Source organism: Eleginops maclovinus, chromosome 4 (assembly GCF_036324505.1).
Source record: "Eleginops maclovinus isolate JMC-PN-2008 ecotype Puerto Natales chromosome 4, JC_Emac_rtc_rv5, whole genome shotgun sequence".
In the NCBI taxonomy this organism is placed as follows: Eukaryota; Metazoa; Chordata; class Actinopteri; order Perciformes; family Eleginopidae; genus Eleginops; species Eleginops maclovinus.
In genome coordinates, this window is record NC_086352.1 from 29,424,126 (window position 1) to 29,436,933 (window position 12,808).

Consider the following 12,808-nt stretch of genomic DNA (forward strand, 5'->3'; position numbering starts at 1 on the left):
CTTCTACTGTTGATTGGTCTTGGACGTTAGCCGTGTGTTTTGTTAACAGGCTGAGCAGAGCTTATTTTGTGTGTGAGCAGTCACTGGATGACTGCAAATCTGGCCGTCTGGAAGAACGTGCCACACACTCGGCCTCGGGACTCATGGTGCATGAGTCAACAGGAATGGGGCCGTGCAGACATTTTCACATGGCGATGACTTGCTTCCAAAAGACCTCCATGAACATCAAGATAATTTAATCTCTTAATAGAACAAAAAATTGACAGGAATCATCCTTAGCAACACTGGTGCAGAAACACACCAAGAGCTAAAAGTAGCACAGTGAGAGACAGATGGCAAAACAACACTGTACAAATTACATTTATAAAAAAGTGGTGAATGCCTATGTGCAACCATGCAGTGACATGCAGTGGGCTCCATTTTTAAATTGGAACAGATTTGTTAAACTTTCTTTGTTTAGAAATTGGATATTGATTCAATCAGACTACTATTGAGATTTGACATTGATTGTATGAGGCATGGCAAAGCAAACACTTTTTAGTCTTATTGTTAGTCTTTGTGACTCCAATTTATTTTATTGTTTTCAAAGTATTTTGAAGTGCAATCCAGGCTAAACAATAAAGTAAATAAAGGTTATATTAGATGTGTTATTAAGAAGTTTGTGAATTCGTTTTTTTGTTTTTCTTGTTGTCCCTTTATTTGGCAGAGGCGTCCTATTGACACCCATGTTATTGCAGGGAGTCCTTGTAAAAATCAATACATTATTTAAAATCAATATAAGTTATTATCTACACATTGCTTAAATATTTCATAACATGCCTATACTGAACACACCCTTACAATAAAAAATGTATTCGCCTTTATTATCAGACCTATAAGCAGATATAAATTCTCCTTTTTCAACTGACAGGTTACAATCAGAATCAGAATTGGTTTTATTACTAAGTAGGGTTACACATACGAGGAATTTGCTTTGGTATATGGTGGTGCATACAAAGACACTGAAAAAAGAATAAGCCTACATAGCAAAAAAAAAAAGGACTGTTATGACAGCTATTTTTAAAATATATTTTAAGACTATTATAACAAATAAACAATATTTACATATGACAAATATACTGTATTGGAGTGGAGAGCTGTGCTGATTGCAATACAGTATATCCTCAAGCTACATAAATCAATGCATCATAAGTTGATTTCCTGTGTAATTTACTGATGACACTAGGTGGCATCAAATTACTGCATTTGGGATCCACTGCACTCCTCATGTGAGACTAATGGAGTGTGAGTTTAAGTATGTCCTCTCATTATAGTTCAGAGTGTGACAGAGACAATGGTCTGTCAGAATCACTGCAAATATTGGAGCAAAGCATGTGCAACACACACACACACACACACACACACACACACACACACACACACACACACACACACACACACACACACACACACACACACACACACACACACACACACACACACACACTCCAACCAGAGCAGCTCAGGGGAAGCTAAGACCTCACTACACACTTGGCCGTGTTTATCAACAGAAATCCAACTGGAGCCCCAAACTGCTGATCCCAGACCAGCTTCCCTTCTAGTTATAGCCCCGCCCCAAACAGAGGCGTCACCGAGTCACAGCTCATGACGTGTGGACGCACCACTCTCCTCCTCCGTCCCGGAGCAAGGCATCATCAAAATGCTCATCCATCACCTCCTCTCTGTGTCTCCCCTCTGCTCTCTTTTGAATGTAACTTCTGACTGATCGGGAGAGCACGCAGCGTCTGGAAAGCCTGCACTCCATCTCTGGTGAAGGATCTGTTCTGTTTAAAGTGGACACACGGCAGAACAAGGATCAGATTGTATATTCTTTTTGGGATAACATATTGCTTTACTCGATGGATTCTGGCTCAGTGTTTTTCGTCTTTAGGTGTTCAAATCTGTGGATGTTATAGTGTATCATCTCGGTTTGAATGAAGCTTTCTTGTTGGACTTCCAAGAGACCGACACTGTTTCTGGATGACTGCCGATTTTTAAAGGCTACTTGTAAAGACGCGCGTTTAAATTATATCACCGTTATTCTATGAGCTTTATTCATATTATCAAGGCGTAACTTGTACTTTATGTTGACAAACAATGCTGCAGTTTTCCTGAACGTGCGTTAGTAATTAGGCCAGATAGTGCGCTTGAATTGTTGCTGAAAAAATAGGAAAGTTGGGCGCTCAAAGTTTTAGAGACTATCGACATGGCTATGGTGGCGTGGAGAAACACCGAGGGCGTCGGGGACTCTCAGGGGACACTCTCCTCCCCTGTGTCCCAAGTTGCCCCTATGTCTCTTCCCGGGGAGCTTTCGGGACACATGAACCCGGCGTCTTCTCTGGAAATACCCCAGGCAGCAGCAGCACACCAGGGCGCACCGCCGCCCAATCCGTCCAGCACTACTACTACCACTACCGCCAACAACAACAACACATCCTCTTCATCTTCTTCCTCCTCGTCCATGGACAAACAGCAGAACCAGCAGATCGAGTGCATCGTGTGTGGGGATAAATCCAGCGGGAAGCACTACGGACAGTTCACATGTGAAGGATGTAAGAGCTTCTTTAAACGCAGCGTCAGGAGGAACCTGTCATACACCTGCAGGGCCAACAGGAACTGTCCCGTGGACCAGCACCACCGTAACCAGTGCCAGTACTGTCGCCTGAAGAAATGCCTCAAAGTCGGCATGAGAAGGGAAGGTACGGCTGGCGTCCTCCTTATGTTGCTGTCGGTATCACATCGTATTATCCAGCACTAAACGGTCCTGGACACTGTATGGTTCAATAGGCTCACTATACATCGACTTATTTATGCGTTATTACTGCTGTAGATGTTATGCATGATACATTTTAGTAGCTAGTATACAAACCCTGATTTATTCCTGGACACAGCCGTTTGCCTTTGTCTATACTCCGTGAATCTTTAACAGATATGTTTCCGCCCACTCCTATTGTAATTATATCTGAATATTTATCTTAGATATTCTTTATGCTACATAGCCTGGCACACTGTCCAGCCGCTGATATTACAGGGAATGTTACTGCTAGCATCTGCAGCGTGTTTATTATTGTGCTACTCGCCCGGGCTATGTCCGTCCTACATGGCCATTGTGTAGCTCCAGCAACGCGAGGCTGCTTTAATGTCGCATGGTTATTTCTACACATTTTCAGCTATATTTCGCTGAATTTTATATATATTTTTTAAATTGTTGGTAGATGACGTAGCATATGATATGCATGTGTGTTAGTACGTGTGTGTGTGTGTGTGTGTGTGTGTGCGAGATTCATTACGCGTGCTGGTCGTACAGGCCAAGCTCAGCCTACTGTAGCCTTTGCCTCCTCTTAATGCTTCCAAACTTAACAAATGCGTATTAAGTTATATAATAACTTTAACATTTCAATAAAAGTCAAATATATCACCACCAAAAACGACAGGGGGGAAAATACACAGGTAGTAGGCTAGAGTTAAAATAAATAGGTTACAAGCTAAGTTACTTGCCAGAAACTAGCTTATATTAGAGTGCATGGGTTCAAGTAGAAAAATTCAACGCTTTGAGCCTTGAATTGAATAATATTAACAGTTATTCATAACCGAGCTGAAAGTTACATTATTTCCAGGAACTGTCTCAAACACGTATTTACGTCCACTTGTTAAGAGATTGTCCACAATAGCCCGTTGACCGTACCAATGAACTCTCATAGCTAAGAAGCTAGTAGCATTTCTGTGTGTGTACGTTTTGACATCTCCGTCGCTTTAAAAAATCTCTCCCGATAACAGCTTGATTTGACATTTCTGGGGTTTTTTTTGTTTTTGTTTTGCAGCTGTGCAAAGAGGCAGACTTCCCACCCAATCTTACCACGGCCAGTTTGCTCTGACAAACGGAGACCCTCTGCAGTGTCACTCCTATCTATCGGGATACATATCTCTCCTGCTGCGGGCCGAGCCCTACCCGACGTCCAGGTTCGGCTCTCAGTGCCTGCAGAGCAACAACATCATGGGTATCGAAAACATCTGTGAGCTGGCGGCCAGGATGCTCTTCAGCGCCGTGGAGTGGGCCCGCAACATCCCTTTCTTCCCGGACCTGCAGGTGACTGACCAGGTCGCTTTGCTCCGCCTCACATGGAGCGAACTGTTCGTGCTGAACGCCGCCCAATGCTCCATGCCCGTCCATGTTGCCCCGCTGCTGGCCGCCGCGGGCCTTCACGCCTCCCCGATGTCCGCGGACCGGGTGGTTGCCTTCATGGACCACATCCGGGTCTTCCAGGAGCAGGTGGAGAAGCTCAAGGTGCTGCACGTGGATTCAGCAGAGTACAGCTGCATCAAGGCCATCGTGCTGTTCACAACAGGTAAACACTCTTTCTTTGCACACAAACATGCAAAGTTTCGAAAGGTTTAATGTCATATCATGGAGGCCAGGATGGCTCAAGTGTGTTTTTAGCACAGCTAAAGTGTAGGCACAGCAGTGTAATGTAGTAACGTTCCTGTCAAACAACTACTAGTGTGAACACACCAAAAATATGTTCGCGTTAAATAAACAAAAACATGTAACTCCACAGTTGGCTGAGGCATGCATTAAATTGAAATTAAAGATGGTTTGATAGTGACCATTTGGCCTTTTTGTTTTTTTAAATACCAGCAACTATGTATAACTGTATAGTGGGACACAATAGCTGAAAAAAACACATACTTTCTTAATTAATATCTATTTTCACCAAAGTGCTCTGGCCTCCAGAATCACGGTAAAGGTAAACGAAATACATGTAGGGGGAAATTACTGTCATTATAAAACTCATATATTTACGTCTTTTTTACCTTGTACAATAAACTATGAGCACACAGTCTTTCAGTATTATGAAGTTCATTAAATGGGTTTACAAACTGCATTAAATCATGCAGCCTCAAAAAATATAAAACACTCATCATACAGAAGCCTGCAGAAGATGCATTTAAATGAAAACATGGCTGAGAATTCATTTTCGTAGTATTTATATTTAATTTAATTATTTATTATTCACATTAAAGAAGTATCAGTAAAGTTATTTTTCGAATAGGCTGTTTTATCGAATAGATCAGTTTTAAATTAAATAATTGAAGGTTTTTATATTAAGTAGTTAAAATGGATTTGTGGGCTTAACATTTAGCATAAAATTATTGATCAAATAATGCATTAAAAAATGTAAATACATATATTTAAAATAAAATGTATGCCATTGAAACATACATTTCAAAACTAGAAACGCACAAAGATGTATTTATTTTTGGTATATCTTTACATTGTCACACCTTGGAGATAGAAACTGATTATTTTCTCAAAAAGGCATTATATGTATTTCATAGCCTTTTAAGACCAGATGTTTGATGGCAGGATTGTGAGCAGCATCAAAAGGATGAGTTGCCACTGATTGAAAAATACAGAAAAGTCTCCTGTGTACTGGGTCTATTTTAGTCCCCATGAACACATCTGAACACGTGTCTTCAAACTGGGACATAGAAACCGTTCTTTAACCCCGGCTGCTGTCATCCGGCCTGCAGCGATACAGTACAAACAGAGGGCTCTGCTGAGTGTAGAACACACACACACACACACACACACACACACACACACACACACACACACACACACACACACACACACACACACACACACACACACACTCTCAGTCTGTAATGGTCTTTTATGGTTACAATCACACTGTAAACTAATTTCTTGAGCATTCTTGAACACCATTTTCTAGATTTGATGATGTACAGGAATTATTTTCTTCAAGCTATTACGTCTTTAAAAATGCAATTTTATAGATGTCACTTATTTCCGTATGAACCTGCTTAACTTTTGTGTTACTATCTCACCCAGACTTACTCAGATATACCTTTGAAAAAGAACACAAAGGCTCAGTAGTCTGCAATTGTGAAGTAAATAACAATAACTTACAAGAGCAAAACAGATATTTTTTGCAGTTTCTAGACATTTTTTTTTTGCCTTATGCTAACACTATATGAAAAAAATGATGTGTTCTGTCTTCCCTTTTGCTCTATGTTGTAGTCACTCTTTACTTGTATAGTTAGGGAAGTACCTGCAGCATGAACATTCCTAAACATGCTTGCGATCATTTCGACGACTGGTTCGAACTCTGGTCTTGACCTCTTCTTCTCCTTCCTGTCCCACTTTCCTTCTCTCCGTCTGTAGATGCTTGTGGTTTGTCGGACGTGGCGCATGTGGAGGGTCTGCAGGAGAAATCCCAGTGTGCTTTAGAGGAGTACGTGAGAAGCCAGTACCCCAACCAGCCTAACAGGTTTGGGAAGCTGCTACTCCGCTTGCCGTCCCTCCGCACCGTCTCTTCTTCTGTCATAGAGCAGCTTTTCTTCGTGCGTCTGGTGGGGAAAACACCCATAGAAACGCTGATAAGGGACATGCTGCTGACTGGGAGCAGCTTCAACTGGCCTTACATGCCTATTCAATAGAAGGAAAAAGCCACAGTGCTGCTTCTAAGGTCAGGAAAAGGTCCCACACCGCACCTTTTCAGTGCGCCGTAAATTCTCTGTTGCTTCGAAACAAGGAAAAAACACTGCCAGTGCAATGAGATAATTATAGACATTTCCAATGTAAAAATAAGATCTCAATTCATAATATTCTCACACCACCTGCAATACCGGAGGGGTTATCCGCCTAATGCTGCATTGTGTCCCTATGTTTCTGGAAAACTGTCCCTGAAAAAAAATTAACCCATCTTATGGACGTTTTGCCCACTGGCAGATTTTTTTATACTTGTTCGGGGAAAACGATATTTGACGGAATGAAATTACTGCTAATGACGGACATTATCTTTGCAGTGTGGTGACCTCTCACCGTCTTTGGTTTTTGGGATAACAAACAATATTTATTGGACCCTGTGTGTATATTTATCGTGCTTGTAAATTATGTTTTGGCTCCTTTTTAAATGTTTCCGTATTTTTTATGCCCCGGCAAGTGAGAGAACTGCAGGGATTGTCTCGTGTCGATCTGTTGTGTTTTTATTGTTTTTTGTTTCATACCTTCCAGACATGGCACTTTTAAAATAAAGGAACATTTTAGAAAGATTTAATGCAGGTGTTTTGAACCCAACATCATCTGACTTTAACCTATTGGCTCAATTGTGTATAGACCGAATAGTGACATCAATGCTCCGTTTGCATTATGGACGTGCGCAGAATGAAAAGGACGAGCAACAAAAATATATTTGGATAATGCACTTCCCACGATCAGTGTTAGGTTGCTCCAAGTAATGCATTACTCCTTTCATAGGTAATATCATCATGTCCTTAAATTAGAAATTCTATAAATGTTTTTTTCCACAATGCCTAATATCTGCAGTTTTTTTACCTTCGAAAATCAATATTTTTAAAGTTCTCCTTTGAAACATACTTGGAACGTCATATTTCTCATCAAAGTGGTGAATATTGACACCCAGAGAATTTCAACGTTTCTGTTATTTCTTACACTGAAAGATGATGACGTGGCAAAATAGATAAAGGGAAGGAATATTAAATAGCTGTAAGATATTCCGTTTTTTCTTATTTAGCGGGGTTAAAGGGGGTTATAATCCTATTCTTTTGACTTGTAACTTGTCACAGGGAAAGTCATGTTATTACTTTAATGGTTTAATGATTAATGCATTACAGAACCTTCATTTATTTCTTTTACACTGACTGTCTCCAAGAGATTTTAAAAGCACTGGGCCCAATGTATTCTGTAACTACAGTCTCCTATTGAACACTACACAGACTTCCAGTGAAAGTACAAATTGTATTTCAATGCATTTATGAGCCCAGGCCGCTTAAAAGGCACAATAGAACACTGCAGGGTATTGCTGAACTGAACGAGAGTGTGTGCGCATGTGTGTGTGCGTGTGCGTGTGTGTGCGTGTGTGTGTGTGTGTGTGTGTGTGTGTGTGTGTGCGTGAGTGAGTGAGATTGTATTTGTGTTTACTTCTTTTTGACAACCACTCTGATGTACTGTGAAAGCATATTGGTTAACATATTGGTACCATATTAAATTATAACTCAAGATTTATAAATAAAGTGTATTTGGTTTATTTTGACATTTCAATTCGATGTTGTTTATGTCTGCCGCCACTTTCATATGAGGACAAAATATGTGTATGTAATGTGCCTGTGTGTGTGTTAGCATGTACACAAGTTTGTATACTGGAATTGGTAACAAAATTAATGCTGAGCTTAGTTCCTGATGCTAATATTGTCACTAATTAGACATTTGATCCAAACTAAGTGCTTTTCAATGACAAGCCTTATGCCATGCCAACATATATTAAAGTAGATGCCTCATTTGAAAAATTCAGCAGGAAACATTTACATTTTTCCAGCATTTATGTTATATTGGGTATCATCCAGCACCTGAAACATATTTAAAACGCTGAAAAAATGTACATCATGCAAACTATTAACCCCTGAAATGTACTATTTAAGTAGATGCTAGACCAAGTTCAGTATTCACACATGGACCACTATTTAACATGTCTTTAAAGTAATGAATCAACCATCAAAACACACACAAAATAATATTTGTATGTAGGGAGTAATCTGCAAAAACACAAACAGTGATTAAACTATTACCGTAATACTTCTTTTTCAGCTAATACTAGCTTTAATAGCTTGATGCTAATTTAACACATCTTAACAAACTTGCTTTTTGTTATTAGGGTTTGTTCACAAAGGTTGTTAAACCTGCATCAGACAGGGGAGCAGAATGAAATTGGAATTATAATCCATGTCTGTGTTGCCAGATTGAGGAGGACAGAGAGGATTAAAGCAGTTTCTTTGCTTCTTAGTGGACAGAGAGCTAATGAGGGGCCCCTGAGTGCTCTGTCACAACAGTTTACCCTGAGGAAGATGAAGCTGGGCGCTCAACCGCCCCTGGGTGTTCTGGGCCAAAGGGCCAACATAAAACAATGGAGCATTTTCCCACACACGTATACGTCCAAAAGAAGAAAATGCCAAGGAGTACAGGGTGCAAGGAGGAAGGGAAATCAGTCGAGCTTGAGCTGCAGGGGAAATACCAGCTCTGTTATTCCAATTGATTTCCATTTGCTTCTGTATTTACGTCACTTTACAAAAAATTGATCCCGGTCATAAATAAGAGAGAGCCGCTGTTCTTCTGTTTTAGGGGAACTGAAGCAGGAGCAGTCACCGCGCAGCATGGTTTGCACTCAGCCAATCAGCTTTCCGCATTGAAATCTTGTAGCCAATCAGATCGCTCTTAAGATTTTTTATAAATATTAATATTTATGAAGTCAAGTGAGGACTTACTATTGAACCTAGAGGCTAAGGCCCACATATGACAATGATAACAGATGTTCAAGTAATATAGTAACTATACTTTAAGGCAAATGATTAGATGAAATAATATTTATCCGACCCAAATGTTCTTCTGGTGGTGATCAAATATTATTATATTGATGTGCTAACGTATCTTGAGTACAACACTTTAATGTTCATTTATACAATTATATAAAACCTTTTCTGTGATATTGACGCTTCGGGAACATTTCCGAAAACTGGGAACTGGTGTTAAAAACAAGTGAAACAGTTTTAGCAAACATTTTTTTCTGGAAAGAAATGGTTTATGATTTTAAAAGGGTTTTTTTTCTAATGCCAAATGTATATCATTTTTTGTTTTTATATTATTATATATTATGTCTTGTGTCCCAGTTCCTACGTGATAACTGATAGGCCTAAACAGGGAACACATTGGGGTCACCATCTCACCATTTAGAAGTGTTAGCTGTTACAGCAAAATTGTAAAATCAAACAAGTCAGTATAATTAATGCTATTGCATGTGAATGTTAATAAATAAATATTGTTTAGTCTCTGGGACGTGGCTGCCCTCCTGTAGTTTATCTGTGATGCTGACTGCAGCTTTGGAGCCGTTTCAATGGCACGCTTTATACAAATAATTACCACTCCAAATTCTATAATGATGCCAAACTCGTTCACAATCCTCCACAAATTCTAATCAGCCATTATGTTGTTAAAATGTTTCGTTAACAAAACTTTACCGTAAAAGACATTTGAGAAAAATTGGCCGACGAAATGAAATAGGGCAACACAAATACATTAGATTTACTCACTAATATCAGACCTAAAACACACAGAAAGAAATTAAAATCTGTTAGACAGCCTAATGAAAGTCAACCGTCTCTCGTGTTTCCCTGTTGCTTTTTTAGAATGTGTTTCACTGGTTTGGCGAATTAAATCAATATCTCACGGCAAATTGAATTCATGTGGGAAACATTTTCAAACAAGAATGCGCTGGCAGTCATTTGAGTTTGACTACAAAAACTGTTGAATCATTGTGGTAAGAATTATTACTGAAATATTAAGTTATTTTATTATCTGTATTTTAACTGCATATATTATTAAAGCCTATGGGCTACATTTAACAATGTAAAACACTAATTGTTTAACCGAATAGTTGAGTTTACAATTTTTAAATTAATACACAACTTTCTATCCCAGATTTCAGTGGACATTATATAACCCTTCAGCTCCGATAGGCCTAACAGTTTAGCAGCGTTTCACCATCTCTGTGGCCACTGTACGTGAATCCAAAAAGCCAGCAGTTTTACATTTCCTCAAATGTAATTATTAAAATGATGATTATTTGTTAAATTCTTTATTTAGGGTTTGGTTGTTCTCTGGTTTCTGTTGTGCACAACACGTCTAGATACGTATGATAATGTTTTCAAAAGGAAACGCATTAGGCTACATAATGAAAATAAAACCCTACATAAACAGCAAGATCAAATGTTTGACTGTTAACGACACATTGATACATTTATGATAATAAAAACGAGTTCAAAATTCAAAGTACGCAAAATTATATGTCTATACAAAACGTAAACAAATATAACCGCAGGGTGTGTGAGGGTTTGGATCGACAGAAACAGCTTAAACGTATTGTGTCCATATAAATATTTTAATATTCACTATAAAGCGGAATTATATTTGAATATCACGCAGCCTATTAATATTACATCGTCTTTAATTGTATGAATACAATCCCGCTTCACTTCACATTAATGTTCATATTTAGGCCTACTGACTAACTTATGTACGCTACTTCCCGTATTGATTCATTATTTTGCGATGTATTCTGATAAAGGTAAAGTTGGTAAATCGCCGCAGGTCCTGAACTTTGTCCACTTCATACAATGTCTGTACTAACTGTACAGTGGCTTAACTTAACGCTTTAAATCAGATTTATTTCAGCGTAAATCTCTGAGAAATACATCAAGTTATTCGAGGTTTTTAGCACAACATATTCAAAACAACCGCCTTCAATATCATATAAGTCAATCCAAGCTCAGGTGTTGTCCTCGTGTGGACTTCTTGATTTGAACGAAGCGTTATTGTGCGACTGTGTAATTTAAGGAGAATAAAAACGCACTTTCATTGCTGAAATGAAGCTCCATCTGTCTGAATCTGGCATTAAACGGTCCTGCAGGCTAAAACATCTGAGAAGCAATTCCACATTTTGTGTGGTACTCCTGTTCAAAAGCAACAATCTGTGGACACGTTTAACATGGAAACCTTGTCAGATCAAAGAAAAACCTTCTTTAATGTTTTAAGGGACAAATAACTTCACTGACAATACTATACACTTTTGTCATTGAATTAAATGGTGGAAACTCATTACATGGGGGGAAAGGGGGCTGTCTAGACATCAAGTTAGACCATAATACTGACAATATCTATCTATGTGTGTCTATGTTTGAATCTATCTGTGTCTGAATCTGAGCTGATGGGAAAAGAGAACAGGCTCTTTTCTTCTTCTTTTATTTCTGCTCCTTGTCCCCAAATTGCCCTTTTAATCCTGTTCCATGTGTAAGACTGACATCACGCCACTCTGGCTCCCAGCTCTGATGTCTTAAGGCTGACGGTTTGAATTAAGGGGTTCCCCTGGCTCCTTCCACTGACCTCTGACCCCGGGCTGCCCTTATCCTGACACAGGCTCAAAAGAAGGGGGATATGATAGTGGTAAGAGATGCTCAAGGAGGATGAGCTGCAATAGCATCCAGCCTCTAAACTGTGCTACAGTCATTTGATTTAATGGCATTTATCTACACTTGACTGAGAAGGTAATAATCAATTATAAAGCAAACACTTTTCAATGAGCGTTGATTTCAAATTCAGTGTATGTTTTATTCTCTTCTCGTGAGCACACACATTTACACTTCATGCCACGCCTCAGAGACTCCATCTGATGCTCATAAAAAAAATCCTAAATCAGTGAATGTGGGAGGAAGGCTGTCTGTTGAGGAGCCCCTTTAAAAAAAAAAACATTTCAGCCACCAAGGAGGGGGAAAAAAAAAAACACACGCGCACCAATCAACTCAAGGACTGTACAAAGAGCGGTCTGTCGTTGCTAAGAGACAGATACAGAGTAACCTCCATGAGAAACCTGACCATGACCCTTCTTCCTCCTCCTCCTCCTCCTCCTCCTCCCGAGCAGTCTTTCCCTCTCCTACCCAATTACTACTGCACATTAAAGCCCACCTCTGTCACAATAACGCTGAGATGGGGGTGGGGTTTGTCAAGCTGTACAGAACATTTTAGATTATTCCTTAAAGGAAAACCTTTTTATTCCACACACCAGAATGAATTTAGTAGTGTCAGTGTTTTTACCCAGGCTGGTGGATGGGCGGAGTCAGGGCGGGATAAGAAAAGAGAGGGTGGGGGGTGGGCTAGTGGGAGGCTGTCAGGCGAATGAGA

At 39.6% G+C, this 12,808-nt stretch overlaps 1 protein-coding gene across 1 annotated transcript; it reads left to right on the forward strand.

Moving 5' to 3' along the window:
* The first annotated feature begins 1,714 nt into the window (after positions 1 to 1,714).
* Positions 1,715 to 8,053, forward strand: LOC134862622 (COUP transcription factor 2-like). The gene is made up of 3 exons (XM_063880628.1): positions 1,715 to 2,738; positions 3,861 to 4,385; positions 6,227 to 8,053. Exons 1-3 carry the CDS (start codon positions 2,246 to 2,248, stop codon positions 6,499 to 6,501), a joined length of 1,293 nt encoding a protein of 430 aa, XP_063736698.1. The 5' UTR covers positions 1,715 to 2,245; the 3' UTR covers positions 6,502 to 8,053.
* Positions 8,054 to 12,808: the final 4,755 nt, after the last annotated feature.

Coding starts and splice junctions, on each gene's coding strand:
- LOC134862622 (XM_063880628.1), top strand. CDS start 2,246: ATGGCTATGGTGGCGTGGAGAAACACCGAGGGCGTCGGGGACTCTCAG. Junction 2,739..3,860: donor AGTCGGCATGAGAAGGGAAG/GTACGGCTGGCG, acceptor TTTGTTTTGCAG/CTGTGCAAAGAGGCAGACTT. Junction 4,386..6,226: donor CATCGTGCTGTTCACAACAG/GTAAACACTCTT, acceptor CTCCGTCTGTAG/ATGCTTGTGGTTTGTCGGAC.